The sequence below is a fragment of the Vulpes vulpes genome, chromosome 2 (genome assembly GCF_048418805.1).
Source record: "Vulpes vulpes isolate BD-2025 chromosome 2, VulVul3, whole genome shotgun sequence".
Classification (NCBI taxonomy): Eukaryota; Metazoa; Chordata; class Mammalia; order Carnivora; family Canidae; genus Vulpes; species Vulpes vulpes.
Window position 1 is genome coordinate 55,172,142 of NC_132781.1, and position 18,450 is coordinate 55,190,591.

The window sequence follows — 18,450 nt, forward strand, 5'->3', positions numbered from 1 at the left end:
CCCTCTCATCACCCTGGCCCTCTGGTGGCCTGTTGTCCTTCCCCTGCACAGTGCGTGCCAGGGGCCCCCAATCCTCCCTCTGGGCTGAGTTGGTGCCCCTGCCCCCTAGTAGGCAGAGCAGGCTTCCCAGAAAGATAACCCATGAACCCTCAGGTGCTTTCCCAGTAGGCCCTGGAAAGGACAGGACCTCTCTTCACCACTCATCCCAACACCCTAGCAATGGTGGGGCCCTTCCCCACCGCTTCATCCCAAGGTTGAAGCCTTCCCCTTCCCCTGAACTCCACAAAAACACAAGCCAGCAGAGGACAGTCTCCCATCGTCCAGAAATGGGTTTTATTCTCAGCCAAGAGACAGCAAGATTGGTGGCAGAGGACCACACAGCTGCCAGTACAGCGCCCCCCTGTGCTCAAGCGGGGGAGGGACGGAAGAGTGGCCGTCCACAGGCCGGGCATGACAGGGAGGCTCATTGGAGGTGGCACACTTTGGAGAGGGGGATGTCAGGGCGACAGTGTTCCCCTGTAGTTGGACCACAAGACTCCTCAAGGACAGCGTGGTGATTGGTTCCCAACACTAGAGGCGAGGCTGTGGCAGCCATATATGTATGTATGTGTGTGTGTGTGTGTGTATTTATAGTTATTTATAGAATGGGATAGGAGCAATACCACAGAGGGGCACAAGTTTTCACCAATATCACGCCTGGATGTGTCAGCTCACCACTACAACAGACTAAGTCACAGATGAAGGGGGAGGCTTTGGGACTGGGGAGCCACTGTCAAGTCACAGAACAGCCGTCCAGGCAGGCTTGGAAAGGGAGGTCTCCGAGGAATAGAGGGATCTGGTTAGAGGTCGAAGGGGGGCCGGGGGCTCTCAGGACGGGACGGACTTGCCTGACCCGATCGGCTGGCAGTTGGAGAGAAAGCAAAAAGAGAACGGAGAGAAGGAGGAAGAGAACTGGTAAGGCAAGGGCAGCCAAGCCCGGTGGGGTAGGAGGGGAGGGCAGGGGGCGAAAACAAAGCTGAGGGTGTGGGCAAGGGTTCTGGAATGGAGGAGAGAGAAAGGGAAGGTAGGAGGAACTGGAGGTGGGTGGGGGCCACAGCTTCCCAGGGGTCTTGGATGGAGGCCGGGGCGGCCCTCCCTCTGCCACGCACGCCGGTCTCTCATACACCACCAGGCAGTGCACCCACAGCTCCAGGCACATGCTCGGCCCCTCTGCCTTCCCTCTTTTCTGGCCCCCATGTCTTCCAATGTACTGGCCCAGGACCATCCCTAGTCTCGGAATGTGGGTCCTGACGCCCCATGCCACAGCCACCAGTCCTCGTGGAGAGAGACAGGAGAAAGAACAGTGTTTGAACCAGGAGGGCAAAGCTAAAAGGATGGCTGGAGGGGCACCTGGAGGCCCCTCTGGGTGGGCAGAAAGCCCGGAGTTCTCAGAAGGGACCCTGGGGAGGCAGGGAGGTCAGGCAAGCCGGATGCCAGCGGCCACAGACTTATAAGTCTAAGAGGGGAGCCTCAGCTGGCCGGGGGACCACAGGTCGCGTAGGTGAGGCTGGGCCCTTCCTGCTGGGGAAAAGCAGAAGAGCGAGAGTCAGCGTCAGGGACAGAGTGGCAGGTGGGTTGCTGGGCGCATGTGCAGCCCAACCAGGGTGGGACTCAGAAAAGCTGACTTGCCTAGATCGGTGGACACTGTCGTCCCCTTGGCTGAAAAGTGTAGGTCACCCCAGGAGCACCAGGCCTAGGCCCAGGAGCCTGAGGGCTGGCTTACGGTGCTTCATCTGGGACAGAGGACACTGTTGTTTGTAGTGCCGTCACAAGCATGACCATACCAAGGAGGGAGAGGAACAGGCTGCATGATCCTACCTCGCCCCTACACTGTGGACAGGGCCCTCCAGCTTTCAGAAATCAGCAAACCAGAGCCTTCGCCCCAAATTGCTGCTCAACTGCTGGCACCATAGAGGAGGTGGGGCTGTGACCTCCTCTGTCCTATCATGGCCTTGGTTCCCAGAGCTCCTGAGCTGGGCGCCAGCTGCCCTGCCCCGACAGCTTGGCTCAGGTTGGACAATGAGTGTGGCACCCCCAGGACAAAGTTCCAAGCCTGGCTGGCTGAGTTCAGCCCCACGCACAACCCCCTCCAAGGTTCCTGCCTCTACACCATAAACCATGAGCCCTCTGTCCTCTCTGATGGCTCCAGAGAGCACCTGTGTCTGCCAGCTCGGGCGCGGAGCCTGTCCCAAGAGCTCCCCAGGCTCAGTCTTGAGCAGTGGCACTGAGTCCCGAGGCTCGCTGAGAGGGAGGTGAGAGAGCCAGCTGGCAGCGAGGACAGAAAGAGGAAAGAATAAGTCTGGAGCTGCAGAAGGGAGAGGGAGGGGAGCCTGGCTCTGAGGTCCCAGGTGCGCCCCCCAGTGTGGAGCTGGTGCAGCGGCGGGGGGTGGGGGGCAGACACACTGTTCATGCAGCAGGCAGAGAGGCATGTATGCACCTACCGTGGCTGACGCTCCTCAGGGGTCACTGATAGTGATTCTGAAAGACAGCACGAAATCAACATGGCAGTTCACACGCACAGACAGGGCAGGCCTGGGGGGTGGGGGTCACGCACACGCACACGCCCGGGCGTGCACACACATGCTGGGAGGCCCCACGGCCCCGCATGCACACGCTGACACACATGCCCACAGACAACACGCATACATCTCCCCCACCTCCCGCTGCCCAGCACCCTCACTGGCTGGCACGTGCAGCACGGATCCGGGGCATGCAGCCACTCGGCACATTGAAGCACACGCGTGGGCTGAGTCACGACACAGAAGCTCGCCCATACACAGGAGGCATTTGCACCAGCTCCCTGCACATTCGTGCCTGGAGTGCTCAGAGGGCCACCTGCAATGCTCCATAAGGGACAGGACTTGCTTTCTCAGGGTCCAGCTGTCATTTCTCTGCCAGAGAACCTTCCATGGCTCCCTAGTCCCCACAGCATTGAGTCCCAAGAATTTTTAAGGTTCTGCAACCTGCCCCCACTGTACCCATGGCAACCTTTTCTTATTCTTCCTCATTTTATCTGCACTCTTCTCTGGCCAGTGGCTCTCCTCAATGCATCCCAAGCTAAACCTTTGCCCTCATTGCTGCTCCATACAGACGCCCCTGACTCCTCATCACCTGAGTCTTATCTCAATCAGCCCCCAGACCTCCCCTAGGTCAATCTGTCTTGAAGCATCCCAGACTGTTCTCTTCCCCGAGGTAAGGCGGTGACTTGCCAAGCATTTCCTGTATGTTAGTGAGACTGGAGTTAGAGCAGGTGCCAAATCTTCCTCTTCCCATATGTCACACCTGGGCATGTCAAATACCCTTAAGAATCTCGACTCACAAGAGAAGTTAGCAAAGTGCTCCTATAGCCACATCTGCAGTTTGTGGCTACAGTCTGAACTGTAGAACTGCAGACAGTTCTACAGTCACTGTCTCCCTTGATCCTCACACCAACCCTGGGAGAAAGGCAGAATGTTAAATATCATGTGGTAGAAGGGAAACTAAGGCCCTGGAAGAGAAAGTGACTTGCCGAAAGCCCAGGGTGAACCAGAACATCTGGACTCCAATCCAGCGCTCTCGACCAACTACCATGCTGCCTGCTTTACCCCATCTGCTTTGGTCATCAGATCACCATGGAAGCAAGTCCCATCTCTGCTTCATTTGGGGTTCATGGAGGCTAGACCCAAGAAGGCGAGGCCCTACCCTCCAGGCATGTGGAAACACAAGTGGTTGCTACTGATTTGATGTGCTTCTCCTCAAAGAATGTGGCCACTGGAAACAGGGATCAGAATGAGCTTCCTTGAAAAATGGTCATGAGTCAAGAAGGCAAATCCAAGGGACGATGTAGAATCCTTTTCCTTGGAAATCTCCGGGAAAATGGGGCAGCCTTCACCCACTCCTGCCTACATACCCACCATGTTGGTTCAGGCCAGGTTGGGCCAGAGGCAGGGCAAAAGAAGAAAGCCATTAGACTGCCCCATGGCTCCCAGTCCCCTTTTCCAGCTGTTCCATGTCCTAGCCCGTGCCTGGATGCCATTCTTACACTCACACTTGTGTGCACGCCCACACACACATCACACACCTTGCTGGTCAGTCACAGCGTGGCCTCTGTTCCTGTGGGCCAGAGGCCAGATGCCCCCTGGGACAGCTCAGAGAGTCAGGACTCAGAGCAGCCCTGAGGTGTAAGTGAACAAATTCCACATCTGGAGAGGATCTGGGTTCAGATCCCCAGACCTGAGGTAGGTCACCAGGGACTGGGAGAGAGAAGTTGAGGGCAGAATGGAGAACGGAGGGAGGAGTGCAGGAGAGGGAGGAGCGCGAGGAGAAAGGAGGAATGCAACGGGTGGAGGAGAGAAGTGAAAAGGGAGGGAAGCGCCATGCAAGTGCTAGAAAGAAGGGGGCAGGTGGGATGAGTCCCATGGCCCCCTCCCCAGAAACGACCACCTCCGGGACTCAGCGCTCCCTGGGGGGCCAGGCTCCGCCAGCCCTCGGCCACACCTCCCGTGGCTCCAGCGTCCACGTCCACGTCCTAGCGCCCTGGATGGAGAGGGCGGGCTCTGGCCCTCCCTTCCTCCCGGCTACGCCCGCCCGGTGGTCTCTCCCGCCGCATTCAGCCCCTACTCACCTGGGGACCCCGGGCGGGGCGCGGTTGGGGCGCGAGGGCACCTGGGGGGGAGGACCGAAGGGGTCAGGGGAAGCCCCCGGCCTGGAGGGCACGGGGGGCGCCCCCCCCAGGGCGGACCCAGCAGGCGGAGGCCCAGGAGCAGGGCCCCGCGACCCGGGCCGGGCTGGGGGCACGGCGGGGGCTCGGCGCTGCGGCGTGGGGCTGGACGTGGGTGACCTGCGGACGACAGGGCGCGGAAAACAAGGAGGGAAGAGATGAGTAGCTCCGCCCTATCCTGAGGCCCCGCCCCAGCCCAGCGCCGGTCACGCCCATGCGCGGAAGCCCCGCCTCGCCGCGCCCTACTTGTTCCCGGAGGTTAAGCCCCGCCTCTGGCGGCTCCGAAGTTCCAGCTCCACCCAGCCCCGCAGCCAGCGCTTCACGGCAAGCCCCGCCCCGCGTCAAGCCCCGCCCATCTCTAAGCCCCGCCCCCTGCTCCAGGTGGGAGCCGCTCCGGTGACGCGGGCGCGCCACTGCCCGGTCCCGGCCCACCTCCCGCGGGCCCCGGGTTGGGGGGCTTTGGGGCCGTGGGGGCCGGCCCTGGTACCTGCGTCCGGCCGGTACGCTCTGCACCTGCAGCCAGGAGTCGTCCACGGGCGGGGGCATGGGCGTGCTGACAGTGGTCGTGTTGATATCGCCGATGATGCTGAGCGCCTCCTTCAGTGCGTGGTACATGCGCAGCATCTCGTCGCGCCGTTGCGCCTGCTCCGCGGACTCCTCCATCAGTGTGTTCTGGTCCCCGCACGAGTACAGGTTGGCGAGCAGCTCCGAGAAGATGAATTCCTTCGTCTGCGGGCGCGCCAAGAGAGGAGGGGCTAGGACCTGACGCCTGTACCAGTCTGGCCGCCTTGGGGGACTGTGCGCTGGACTGGGAGCTCTGTGGTCCTGGCTTTGCCACTCGTCTGAACTCAGAGATCTCCCCCGCTTTCCCGTCTCCATGCTTGCCCTTTTCTCAGATGGTCCAGAGGGGAAAAGTGACCTGTCCAAGGTCATAGATATGGGAGGGCACTCAGGGCCTACCATGCAACCAGCACACCTAGTTATTCAGCTTTGTTTCAGCCTCAGTTTCCTCATCTGTAAAATGGGATAGTTATAACCTTTTCCAAGGACTTGCACAATCCACGGGGCCAAAATAAGGTAGATGACATTTTAAAAATTCCCAAGCCCTTGAGAAGCAGATGTAAATACATGCCTGGGTTGGGTGAAATCTGAGTCTCTATGTGTAGGTGGTGGGCTCCTTTATGCTCTACAGGTGCTACCTGGTGCAGGCCCTGGGATATTCATGGGGAGGCACTGAGGTTTTTACACCATAGGTCTGTGTCTCACTTATTCGTTATTTAAATATATGTTGAGCACCTACTCCTACTATGTGCCAGGCACTGTGCTGCTCTGCACTTTATATTCCCTTAATTCTCAACTCTATTATTATCCATATTTTTACATAGAGGGAAACAGAGGCTCAGGAAGGGTAGTTTACTGAAAGTCAAACAGAATTTGTGGCAAAGCCAGGATTGAAATACAGTTCTAATTCTCTGGGGGCCATGCTTTTTCACTAAGCCATGGGTGGTAGTGGTTCTGCAGGGCACGCTTTTCAAAACATGGTCAGGGAGTTCTCAAAAGGTGTGATTCCTAGTCCCTTTTGGGAAACATTTAAGCATGTTTGGAACAACTTGGGTATGTGAATCAAAATACAAAATAATATATAAAGCTCACATTATATTTCTTTTTGGACAGCTCTAGTGTGGACCTATACCGACCTCTCTAGACCTGATCCCAAGGGACTGGTCTGTGCCTCCCCCAGGCCAACCTGGCCACTCCCTCCCTGGTCCCAAAAGAGCACCCACTGCCCACAAAGTGTTGCACCCACATTGTTGATCATGAGGTGCATGATGGTCTTCGGCATGAGGTCACGCACGGTCTTGTTCACGATGGCCATGTATGAGTCTACCAGGTTCCGGATGGTCTCCACCTGCCGCTCTAGCTGTGGGTCCATGGAGTGCATGAAGCTGTCTGAGCCATTCTCCTCTGTTTCGCTGGCCTGCCATTGAGAATAGAGGGCATCAGAGTGGCTGGGCCCTCATAGCCAGGTTCCAGCTACTCCCAGGGTCTCAGCCCCTTGAAGGGTGCCTGGAGAACTGAGTACAAAGAGCAAAGGGCCTGAACACACAGACACTGGCTCCTCCAAACGTTCTGTGTTTGCACTCTGCCCACCCCAGTGTCTCTAAGGCACCCAAACCCTTGTTCAGCCTTATCTCCGCTCTCAACTTGGTGCCTAGAATTTGCCTCAGTCTCCCAGTCTCTCAATTAGCAAAGACCTTTCCAAGGCCCCTTCCTGATTCTAAAATTCTTTTTTTTTCTTGTTAAAAAGATTTTATTTATTCATGAGAAAGACAGAGAGAGGTAGAGACATAGGCAGTGGGAGAAGCAGGTTCCCTGGGGGTAGCCTGATGTGGGACTCGATCCCAGGACTCTGGGATCACACCCTGAGCCTAAGGCCGATGCTCAACCACTGAGCCACCCAGGTGCCACCCCCTTCCTGATTCTAAAGACCTGGCCAGAGCTGCTCCCAGGCTGGAGACACCTGGCAGAAGGTGAGAGAGGGGCACACTCACTTTCTCCTTGTCCTGGGAGGCCCACACCAAAGCCATAGAGGCCACGACACCAGCATTGCCACCACCACCGCCGCCGCCACCAGCAAGCACAGCCAAAGCAGACACACACACAGAGAAAGGAAAAGATGAGTGAACCCAGGGCACTTGACCCCAACCCTAAGGCAACTGTAGACATCACCACAGTGAAGGAGAGAAGGAAAATGAAGGTAGCCACAAAACCCCCTGAACTATTCTATGAAGAGAATGAAGGAATTGCCATCTGTGGTCGAGGAGGCTCACAAAAAACTGGCTTTGGAGGACAGGAAGAAGGCTTAACTCTGATCCCACCCCAGTACAGGTAAGGGGGAGGATCTGTGCTATTTCTGAGCCCTGATGACATGACTTGGCATCGCTGAGGATAATGATTCAGGGCCCCCTATTAGAAGTAACTTGCCCCCCTCCCTGCCTTTCCACTCACCCCAACACGTTCAGGATATACGCCAGCCCGCAGGAAAGAGGCTTTCCAGCTATCCACCTCCTCTTGCGTCTCACAGGCCAGTTCCAGCTGCCGATAATCCTTGTAGACATTCCTGCAAGGTGGGGCAGGCGGCGAGGGGAGAAGGCTCGGAGACCCACTCACCCAGGTGATTAAGGGCATGCACAGATTGAGGACATCACACCTGGGGCCCAGTCCTGGCTTCCTCATTTCCCAGCTGTGTGACCCTGGGCATGTCCCCTCACCTCCCAAGCTTGTTTCCTTGCCTGGAAGGTGGATTAATAAAAACAATTCCTGCCTCCCTGGGTCATTGTAAGGATTCAGTGAAATAAATGGTAAAATGCTCTATTAAAAAGATACTAAAAAGGAGAAGGGGGACTGAGATCTCATACGAGGGGCATCCCTGACTGTGCAGCCTCCATTGGCTCCCTCCTTGGCTCTCTGGGGACCTCCCTGATGGCAGCTGTACTGAACCCTCGGTCAGCCCTGGCTTGAGAGGTGAGAGGCCTGGTACTGTCACCAACCCTGCTGGACACTGAGCAACAAGGGGATCCGGCCTGATGGGCCCTTTGTCCCCCATGCTTAGCAGGGTGTCTTAGGCAGAGCAGGCGCTTACCAAGTGATTGACTGAATATTTGTCAAAGGAATGACTCTCACTGTGGGGCTTGGAGCAGGTCCCTCTCCTTTCTGCTCAGGAAAGGTGGTTTGGGGCTTGCAGTCTGGGGACCCACCTCTGCTCAGTGTTAAAGAGGGCAAAGATGTGCTTGCTTGACATGAAACCTTTCTCCACGTCCCGTAGCTTCAGATTGTCCACGGAGAGCATGTATTTCTTCTCTTTCTCCTGTGGATAGAGGTGGGAGCGATGGGTGAGGTCAGTGCCATGCCTCATATCCTAAGAGTGTTCCATGCGGAGGTTTGGGGCAGTGGGGGAGCAGGGCTCTGGAGCCCCAGGGCGGCCCTGGGCTTCTGGGCACCCGTGCCCCCTGCACAGCATAGGTGCTGTCTGAAGAAAGCCTGGCCACGGAGCCCTGGACCTGCTGAGCACCTCTGGTTCCCAGTGGCTTTCAAGCCATTCCCACCACCTCTGCATCCATGCCAGAGCCCAAGAGGGCAGGGTGGCGAGACGGAGGGTGGATCCTACTCTCCCCCAAGCAAGCCCTGGATGCTGTCCAGGCCAGCCCTAGCCAGGGACCCCTCACTCAAGCTTCTCTCGCCCCTGGCCTGGCCAATGGGACCTGCTTTAGCTAAGTTGCTGATTTCATTTCCTGACTATAGAGACAAGAAGGGGGGCCACCAGCACCAGCAGCTTCAAAGGGCTGGCTCAGCCCACACCCTCTCTTCGCCCCACCCCCCAGGCGCCCATGTGTTAGCAATCAGGCGCACAGCACAAGCCTGGAGATGGTATGTCTCTGTGTGCAGCATGTGTGTAGTTGTGTGTGTAAACACATGCCAGCTGGAGCACGTACCATATCACCACTGTGATGTGAGGCCACGTGTCTGTGTTGTGTAGGTGTGTGTGTGGGCATGTGTGTGCCTGAGGAGGTGCCTCGCATGGCCATGTGTTTGTGTGAGCAGGCCTGTGTGTCAAGGCGGATGTGTGCACACTTTCATAGATGTATGTGGCAGCTGTAAATATCTGTGTTTGTATGGAGTGTGCCTGTGGGGAACACTGTGGGCTTGCATGTTCATGTGCATATGGTTTGCTGAATAGGTTGAATGCGTTTGGTTTATTTGTAGTCATCTGGGAGGAGTAATATGTATCTGTGGATGGGCATGTGGGTGCCAGGCCTCCGTGCACACTAATGTGTGCCTGCTGTGGGCCAACATTTGTCTGTAGCTGTCCAAGGGAGGCTCGGGGGTTCTGCAGAGAAGGTACTCCAGGAGGGGGCTCTGGGAGGAGGAACCCCTGGTACCCCACGTGCCCACACCACAGGACCCATGCCGTGGCTGGGGAATGTCTGTGCGGATCTCAGGGACTCAGGGCTTGGGCATGAGCCTCATCCAGGATCTCAGGTCGGGGATGGATTTAGGGGGACCCTGCTCCCCAGTCCTGGCACCATCCTGTCCACCTCCTTCTGCCCTCCACACCCGCCTGGCCCGTCCAGCCACATAAAGCCTTCTTTATGCCAGGCGGGTGGCCGGGAGCCCCAGAGGGCGGCTGGGGGAGGAGAGAAGGAAGTTGCACACGCGGCCAGGGAACATCTGGAAGCGTTCGAGGGAGGCCCCGCCACCACCCGCCCTTGTGCTCTGGGGTTGGACTCTAGGTAGGAGCGGCCTCCTCCCCCCACCCCTCCCTTCCTGCCGGCCGGCCCCCTCCCCAGGCCCCTCCTTCCCAGCCACAGCTCCCGCTCACCCCTGCCACGTCAAAGGAGGCAGAAGGGGAGTCGGGAGCAGAGAGGGGACCACGGGCTGGCTGGGCTGGGGCTGGGGGCCTTGGGTCTCCAGGAGATGGGGCCGAAGCTCTCACCCGACGGACAGACACAGCTGCCTGGAAGGACCAGAGGACACCTCCACTCCGTCTACCCAGTGTTTAGACTATCTGTTCAGGACTCCCAAATTGTACAGTAGTCTGCACATTGGTTAGGCTGGGCTGGGTTAGACCCTCGGCGCCGCCGCTGGAGAGCTGGACTGACCCCCACCCGCCATCCCAGAACCGGAACCCGGAGATGGGGCAGGGGGCTGCTGGGGGGTGCAGGGGGTGCTGGGAGGAGGTGTAGAGGGAGGGGGGCACCGTGCTGTGAGACGGGATGGGGATGCTGATGGGTGGCAGAGGGAGACCGAGAAGATGGGGGGTTCAATGAGGACTATGGATATGGGGAGCCGCCTGTCTGCCCAGAGGGCCGCCCATGTCCCAAAGACTAGAGAGCTGGTAGCTGGGGAGAGAGGGGGACAGATCATCCTCCCTGCAGCCCAGACCACCTCCATGTCCGCAAGCTGTTCTAGTGCAAAAATCCACACACATGCAACACACACACACACATACGCACTCAATTCGACATGCACACCTCCACCACTCAGGCACATACATTCCCACACCCAAACTAATATCACACATTCATGCCGCAAGCACACTTACACATCTCAAGGCCACAAGCTTGTGCACACATACATACCCTCACAATGGAACACGAGCTCTCTCCCATGCTTACATCGCAAGCACACGCACGTTCTCAGATGCTCCACATGCACACTCTCCCTCCTCCAGCCCATTTGCTACATACAGCTTCACTTACACACCGAGAAAGGGCACACATGGTCTTCTCCCAACCACACCTAGATGCTTATAGCCCAAACACTCTCCTGCACCACCACCCCTCCCGCCACACATAACATCCATCAGCCTCACACACCCCACCCCCCAGCACTTACTACCCACCCCTACTGCACCCCACACATGCTCAGCACAGTTCCCACACACAACCCAACTCAAATGTACATACAAAGCTCAGAAAGACCCCACCACTCAAGGACGGGGTCCCTCTTGGATACTTTCTCCCAGAGGGCAGCCCTCAGCCCCAGGTCACACTGTCCCCTGGCCCAACACATAAGGACCCCCAACTTAAGAGCACCAGGAGTCCTAGGGCCAGTAATCAGTGCCCCCAGCCCATGAGGGGGTCTAGGCAGCCTGCCTGAGCGACAGAGCAGGAAGCGACACCCCCCCCCCCCCACGTCACGCCACCTCACACTCCAACCCTTCCAGGGGCCCCATGCTCGGGGAGAGGCCAGGGTTGGGGTAATGAGGTCCAGATGGCTTGGCGCCCCCGCCAGTGACGACGGAAGGCCCAGCCCAAGATGAGGAGGAGGGGGCCTTGCCCAGGGCGACTTGGAGGAGGCAGGGATCAAGGAGGGAGCTCAGAGACCAAAATCACAGCTCCCACCCCAGCCCCACTTCCCCACTGAGAGCTCCCTCTCCTCCGAAAGCTTCCTCAGGAAGAAGGTCCCCTCCCCCACTGGGTGGCCAGCTGGAGTTCATTACCACAAGTCTCCCCCCCAAAGCCCAAAGCCCTCCCTGTTCTCTCTGGTCACCTCTGGAATCCAGATGTGGAAGCCAAATAGACTCATTTTTAAAGGAGACCAGCAGCAAGGGAGGGAGGTGGCAGGCATTCTGTGAGCCCATGTGGGCAGGGAGGGGTTTTGTGTGGAGCCTCTGCAGGGCCCCATCACTCCTGGCCCCTTGGCCTGGAGGCCCTCAGGGCATCTCTCTTGTGCCCGTGGGGTCTGGAGGACTGGGGTGCAGGGGTTAATAGGGTGTCTGGCAGCTGGACATATGTGTGTGTCATAGGTCTGTGGGGGCCACAAGAGAGGCGGCACACCCCAGAGCAGGAAAACAGGAAGGCCACAGGGCTGGCGGGGTCAGGGAGGGGCACCCAGCACCCCTGCCTACCCTCCTCAGGGCACTTGGCCCAAGCTCCCTGATCCTGCCAAGGCACCTTCTCTTTCCCGCCTGGATGAGCTCTCAGGATTGTCTGCCTCTGATCCTTGCAGGCCACCTCTATTCAAGGGGCTTTAATGGGATTTAAAAAAAAACAAAACAAAACAAACTTTGTTTGTTGGGTGGCCCAATCTACTCCAAGCCCTTGGAGTAGTGTCTGAGCCTGAATCTGGCCCCAGCCAAACCCTTTGATGACCAGTGGCCCTTTACTCACCTCGTCATCCTTGTACCAGGACAGATTCTCAGCGGTCAGGACAAACCAGTACTCCTTGGAGCCCCCCTTCATGATGCCAATATTGTTGATGGTCAGCCAGCCCTTCCGGATGACCTGGAGGGTGAGAGGGCAGGGAGTCAGTGGGGAGAGGCCAGGACTCCCCCTGGAGGATGGGGTAGGCAAAGAGAAACACTCAAAAGCCCACCCCTCCTCCAGCTCTTGGAAGCCTGGCTGGGCAGGGAGGGTGTGGGCCAGACCTGCCCTGTTTTGAACCACAAGTAACAGACTGGAAGACAGAGGAAGGCATAGGTCAGCTCAGGATAGAGAGCCTTCTGATAGTCAGAGCCATCTGAGTAGGGGACTGGTAGCCTTGGTAGGGGATGAGCTCCCCACCGCTAAGAGTATGCAAGTAGAGTGTAGGGGGCCAACTGGGCAATGTCTTTTCAGCTTAAGATCCACTTAATTCTAAGACTTGTTTCTGATCTCAATGACTATATAAGTGCTGCTGCTGTCTCTGCCTAGAAAGCACTTCCCTCCTGTTGGCCTGCTGAATTCCTCCATACCCTCTGGGTATCAGCTCAAAAGTCACATTCTCAGGCAGGCACTCCCTGACCCCCAGTATAAGTCAGGACCCTCATTGTCGTCTTACTGTCCTTTACAACTCCCTTAAGTCTTCTCCTATGACAATGACTGAGGTTTCAAGATTGTGTGTCATGTGTATGTCTGTGTGTGTCTGTGTGTGAGAGAGAAAGAGCGAGAGAGAGTGAGCAATTATCTGTTGATGTCAGACTGCCTTGCTAAATTATGAACTCGTTTGCCTGCTCACTGGTATATCCTAGCGCCTTGCAGTGTGCCTGGCAATCAGTAAGTGATCAATAAATGTTTGTGGCATGAAAACATGAATGGTTCTGAGGGTCTTTGGCCTCAGGCCCTGAATGGGAGCAGGGTGGTAGGGCTTGGGAACAGGGTGAAAGGCTGAGCATGAATTGAACAGGCCCTTCCTCCCTGGGGACCCCAGAGAAATAGGCAAAGATCTGTTTTCCAGCAGGAAGCAGCTGTCCCCAAGACCATCCTGAGCCATCACCACAAACAAGGCCTGTAGATTCTACTCCAAGGGCAAGGCCACTAACTAGACCCTGGGGGTGGGCCAAACTGAGGAGGAGGGAACCCTCTCTTCTCCTTCCCCTAGCCCTGACCTCCCTGGCTTCTCTAAGCATCCAGAGAAGAGCCGAGGAGCCTGGGGCTGGCAAGAAAGCCTGCTTCTGAGGCCTCCTGGAACCCTCCTCGACCCTCTGGCTTCCCCAGGAACCTTGCAGAGAACCCAAGTGACATAGTGGATCAGTAGCTGAGTAGCTACCTTAGCCATTAACAGAAACAAGGTAGCCAGGTGCTCTGTGGTGCCTCTTCTACCCTGTCCAGGTCCGATAAGGACCTTAGTGTCTTGTCACTATCTTTGGAACTGAGTCCAAATGCCATGCCCTGGCACTCCCTACCCCAGTATCTCATGAGCAGACCTTGTCACTCTACTCCCTGCTCTGACCTGCAGGCTTTGTCCTCCCTTGGCCACCCCCAGTTCTGCTAAACCCCCTTGCAGAGCTCCTGCACCAGAAACCTCCTGCCCCTCCAACTCCCATCCTGCTGGGGCCTGATGGCAGGCTCAGGTCTCCAGGGGGCAGGGCCAGAATCTGACTCCTGTCTGGCAGCCTGTGGAGTGTAGGCACCACCGAGTGTTTGCTGAACTCAGATATTACACTCATTGATGCCTTAGTTCTACTGAGCACCTACTCTATGCCAGGCACTAGGCTGTAGGGCTGAAGACTTGCTGATGGACAAGAGAGACCCAACCCTTCCCCTCATGGGGTTTGAGAGGGAAATAGGTATGAACCCAATAATCACACAAACACCTAGATTGTCATAAAGAAACTATGGCCTCTGGAAGATTCCAGACCATGGCTTGTGTGTACAGGTGGGGGTAAGAAGTGTTGTTTCAGCAGAAATCTGAAGGACAGAATGGGCAAGGAGGGACTTGTCTCTTGACATTCATTTATCTCTTTACTCAACTCTCCAGTAGAGATGGCTATCTTAAAAACATATTTCTCTTCCATCCATCCATCCATGCATGCATCCATCCATCCAACAGATATTTGAGGAGCACCCATTGAGTGCCAGGCCCCTGCCAGCCATTTGTGCCCGCCCAGCCCAAATGGTCTACCTCTGACTGAAGTAGAAGCTTAGCTCATGCGCACTAATGGACAGGTTGATGGGACTCTGAATGGCCAGGCCTTGCCTCTGGACTGAGAGCATGTGTGGGCATCCATGTGCTGATATGTGCAAGCAGCTCAAGCCAAAGAGTGCCCTTTTGCCCCCTGGGCATCCCCACTACAAATGGGTCCCCTCCTCCCCTTCGCTATATAAGCCAAGAGCCCCAGTCCTGGTACTCACCAGAATCTCATCCTGCAAAGAGGTAACCATAGCAACCACGAGAAGCATCGGGAGAGAGGAGAGAGGGTTACTGAGGCAGAGTGGGAGGCTTGTGGCTGGCAGCTGATAGGATCCCTGGCCCCTGTGAGACCCTTCCCCTCGGGGGAGGGGACTCTCAGAGCTTGGCGTCCATCCGGCACCCTCCATCCCTCCGGCTGGGGCACTGGGGTTCACTCACCTGGTTCCCTGAAGCCTTCTTCTTGTTCATCTGGTTGCTCCTCTGCTGAGCACTAAGAAGAAGAGAAGGAAGAGTCTCAGAACTTCTCCTCTCAAGAGGCCTAGCTTCAATGCCACTGCTCAGTGGGCACCAGACCCAGAGGGTTAACCCAACAGGCCTGGATCCTACACACACACACACACACACACAAGAGGTGTGACTTCTCAGCCTAGGGAGCACTCACTTGGCAAAGCCTATGAAGTCCTCATGATTGGTATTCATGTACGCCAGCTCAATATCGATGAGGAGCATAACCTTTGAGGATATGCAGGTCAACAGGCAAGTGGAAAAAATATGACAGGGTTTTAAAAATGCATGAAAGGCTGGAAGAAACATACTTATAGCATATATAGAATCCATAATATATCAATCAATGCATCAGTAATAGTACCCATAATAAATAAAGAGTTCCTATGAGTAAATAAATGAAAGACAGACACAAAAACACAAATCAAAATAGCCAAAGAACATGAATGGGTAATTCATAGAGGTAATACATGTAATCAATAAGTCTATGTAAAAGAATGCTCACCCTCATAACTAAAGAATGAGACCCTTTTATAACCTGTCAAAATAATAATAAATATTGGTAATGACCAGTGTGGGCATTGTGGAAGATGGATTCACATATACTGTTGGTGGAAGTACAAGTTAGGATCACCTTCTTGGAGGGTAATTTGGCAATATTGAACAATATTAAAATGCACATATTCACATCTAGAGATAGATACATAGATTCACAAAGTGAGCAAAGATATATGTATATCAGGGTGTTCAGTGTGGTGTAGTTTGTAAAGGAGAAAAATTTTCAACAAGCCAATGACCATCAGAAGGTAAAATACATTATTGGATCCTCTGAACAATAAAGCTTTCTATAGCTGTTCAAAAGAATGAGGACAATTTCTAGGTTCTGGCATTGGAAAATCCCAGGATAAGTGATAGGATTTGTAACTGAGTTCCGACCAGAGTGACATGCCTGACGCACACTGCTGAGTTTCGACCCAAGCGCCACTGCTTTCTATAATAAACCTGTGCTCACTAAGTCTCCAGTTCATCAGATGAAGTGGTCTGCCTCCTGGGAGTGGTGAAGACACAATGAAATGAGGCAGATCACATGTCTGACATGTAATGGGCACTCAACAGATGTTAGCTACTACAATTATCTTTAGAGGAAAAAGACAAGACACACAGCAGGACTGCAGTTACTGAAGATTAAGATGGAATCTGGAATGTGTATATGCCTAGGGGGAAAATGCCTTGGGGCACCTGGGTGGTTCAGTGGGTTAAGCATCTGCCTTCGGCTCAGGTCATGATCCCAGGGTCCTGGGACTGAGCCCTCTCATCAAACTCCCTGCTCAGTGGGGAGTCTGCTTGTCCCTCTCCCTCTGCCCTCCCCCCCAACTTGTGCTCTCTCTCACTCTCTCTCTCAAATAAATAGATAAGATCTCTCTTTTTTAAAAAAAGATTTTACTTATTTTTGAGAGAGATTGTGAGCGGGGCTGAATATTTTATTAAGTATTTATCACTTTCGTAATTAAAGAGATCAGTGAGGATTCAAAACTTACAAAAAAGATGTGAATGACTGGGGCGGCAGCACCGTGGTGGAGAAAGGGCGTGTGAGGATGGAGGCTAGGAATTGGAAGCCAGAAGCAGGTATAGATAGAAAGGTGACAGAGAGTTGGACAAGTAAGGAGGACTTGCCCATGAGCCTCATGAGGGCCAGGAAGGGGCCTGCTCATCTCTGCTCCTCCCAGCTCAGGGGTGGCATTGAGTGACTATGTTTGTGATTGAATGAATGAATATCTGATAAACTATTGAAATGAAATGAAAGCATATACAGGCAATAGAATACTGTTCAGGTATTCCTTAGAAAGGAAGGGAATTCAGAAGGGGCACCTACGACCCAATGTTCATAGCAGCAATGTCCACAGCAGCCAAACTATGGAAAAAGCCCAGATGTCCACTGACAGACAAATGGACAAATAAGATGTGGCATAGGGCAGCCCCGGTGGCGCAGCAGTTTAGCGCCGCCTGTAGCCCAGGGCGTGATCCTGGAGACCCCGGATTGAGTCCTGCATCGGGCTTCCTGCATGAAGCCCACTTCTCTCTCTGCCTGTGTCTCTGCCTCTCTCTTTCTCTCTCTCTGAATGAATAAATAAATAAATCTTAAAAAAAAAAGTTTAAAAAATAAGATGTGATATATATATATATATATATATCATATATATATATATATGATGAGTATTATGATGAAATATTACTCAGCCACCAAAAGACCGAAACCTTGACATTTGTAATGACATAGATGGAACTAGAGGGTATTATTCTAAGTGAAATAAGTCAATCAGAGAAAGACAATGATCACGTGATTTCACTTGTGTGGAATTTAAGAAACAAAACAGAGGAGCATAGGTCAAGGGAGGGAAATATAAAACAAGACAAAATCAGAGAGGGAGACAAACCATAAGAGACTCTTAATCATAGGAAACAAATTGAGGGTGGCTGGAGGAGGGTAGCGGGATGATGTAACTGGGTGATGGGCATTAAGGAGGGCACATGACATACTGAGCATTGGAACTGATGAACCACTGACCTCTACCTCTGAAACCAATAATACGCTATATGTTAATTAATTGAGGTTAAATTTTTGTTTTTAAAGAAGTGAATTCTGACACCTGGCATAGATGGACCTTGAGAAAATTATGCTAAGTGGTTTTTTTTTAGCTAAGTGTTATAAGCCAGACACAAAAAGACCATGGTTATAGGATTCCACTTATACGAGGTTCCTAGAGTTGTTAAATTCGTAGGAACACAAAGTAGATTGGTGGTTGCCAGGGGCTGGGGGAAGGCAGGGGCTGGAGAGTCACTGTTTAATGGCACAGAGCTTCATCTGAGGAATATTAAAAGGTTCTGGAGACAACAGATGGGGGGGGGATGACGGTGGCACAACAGTGTGAATATGCTTTATACCACTGACCCGCTCATTGAGAGGTGGTCAAGGTGGTATGTTTTACATTGTACATATTTTCCCACAGTAAAAAAAGAGAGAGAAGCAGAGAGTGTGAGGCCAGAAAGTGTGAGGGAGACAGAGACAGAAGAGGCAAAATGGGAAGGAGAGGGAGGAGGGCCCAGGGGCAGGAGGGGCTGTGGACTCACCTGCTCCTTGGTGCGACCCTCACGCTCCCGGATATGGGTGGTCACGATGCGCTCCATCTCCTCCCGCAGCCGGGGGTACTGCTGCAGCTGGGGAGGGGCGGGAGGGGAGAGAGCCACGTACACAGGGGGCACTGGCGGGGAGCTCCTCCACCCCACCAGAATCTGGGGATCCAGGGGCGTGGGGT

General features: G+C 54.6%; 1 protein-coding gene across 18 annotated transcripts in view; it reads right to left on the reverse strand.

Moving 5' to 3' along the window:
- Positions 1 to 304: 304 nt before the first annotated feature.
- Positions 305 to 18,450, reverse strand: part of DNM1 (dynamin 1) — a 45,717-nt gene continuing 27,571 nt past the window's right edge. For 2 of the 18 annotated variants that reach the window (XM_026009415.2, XM_072748511.1), the window contains exons 11-23: positions 18,266 to 18,352; positions 15,294 to 15,364; positions 15,071 to 15,122; positions 14,854 to 14,865; positions 12,412 to 12,525; positions 8,497 to 8,606; positions 7,748 to 7,859; positions 7,291 to 7,302; positions 6,546 to 6,716; positions 5,226 to 5,467; positions 4,643 to 4,858; positions 2,481 to 2,517; positions 305 to 1,557 (exon numbers count right to left, since the gene is read on the reverse strand). In XM_026009415.2, coding sequence (XP_025865200.1) covers positions 2,496 to 2,517; positions 4,643 to 4,858; positions 5,226 to 5,467; positions 6,546 to 6,716; positions 7,291 to 7,302; positions 7,748 to 7,859; positions 8,497 to 8,606; positions 12,412 to 12,525; positions 14,854 to 14,865; positions 15,071 to 15,122; positions 15,294 to 15,364; positions 18,266 to 18,352 — 1,221 coding nt within the window. In that variant the 3' untranslated portion in view covers positions 305 to 1,557; positions 2,481 to 2,495. Of the gene's footprint in view, positions 1,561 to 1,938; positions 1,941 to 2,480; positions 2,518 to 4,642; positions 4,859 to 5,225; positions 5,468 to 6,545; positions 6,717 to 7,290; positions 7,303 to 7,747; positions 7,860 to 8,496; positions 8,607 to 12,411; positions 12,526 to 14,853; positions 14,866 to 15,070; positions 15,123 to 15,293; positions 15,365 to 18,265; positions 18,353 to 18,450 lie in introns of all 18 variants that reach the window. The other 16 variants (XM_026009408.2, XM_026009409.2, XM_026009405.2 and 13 more) reach the window with 13 other exon arrangements.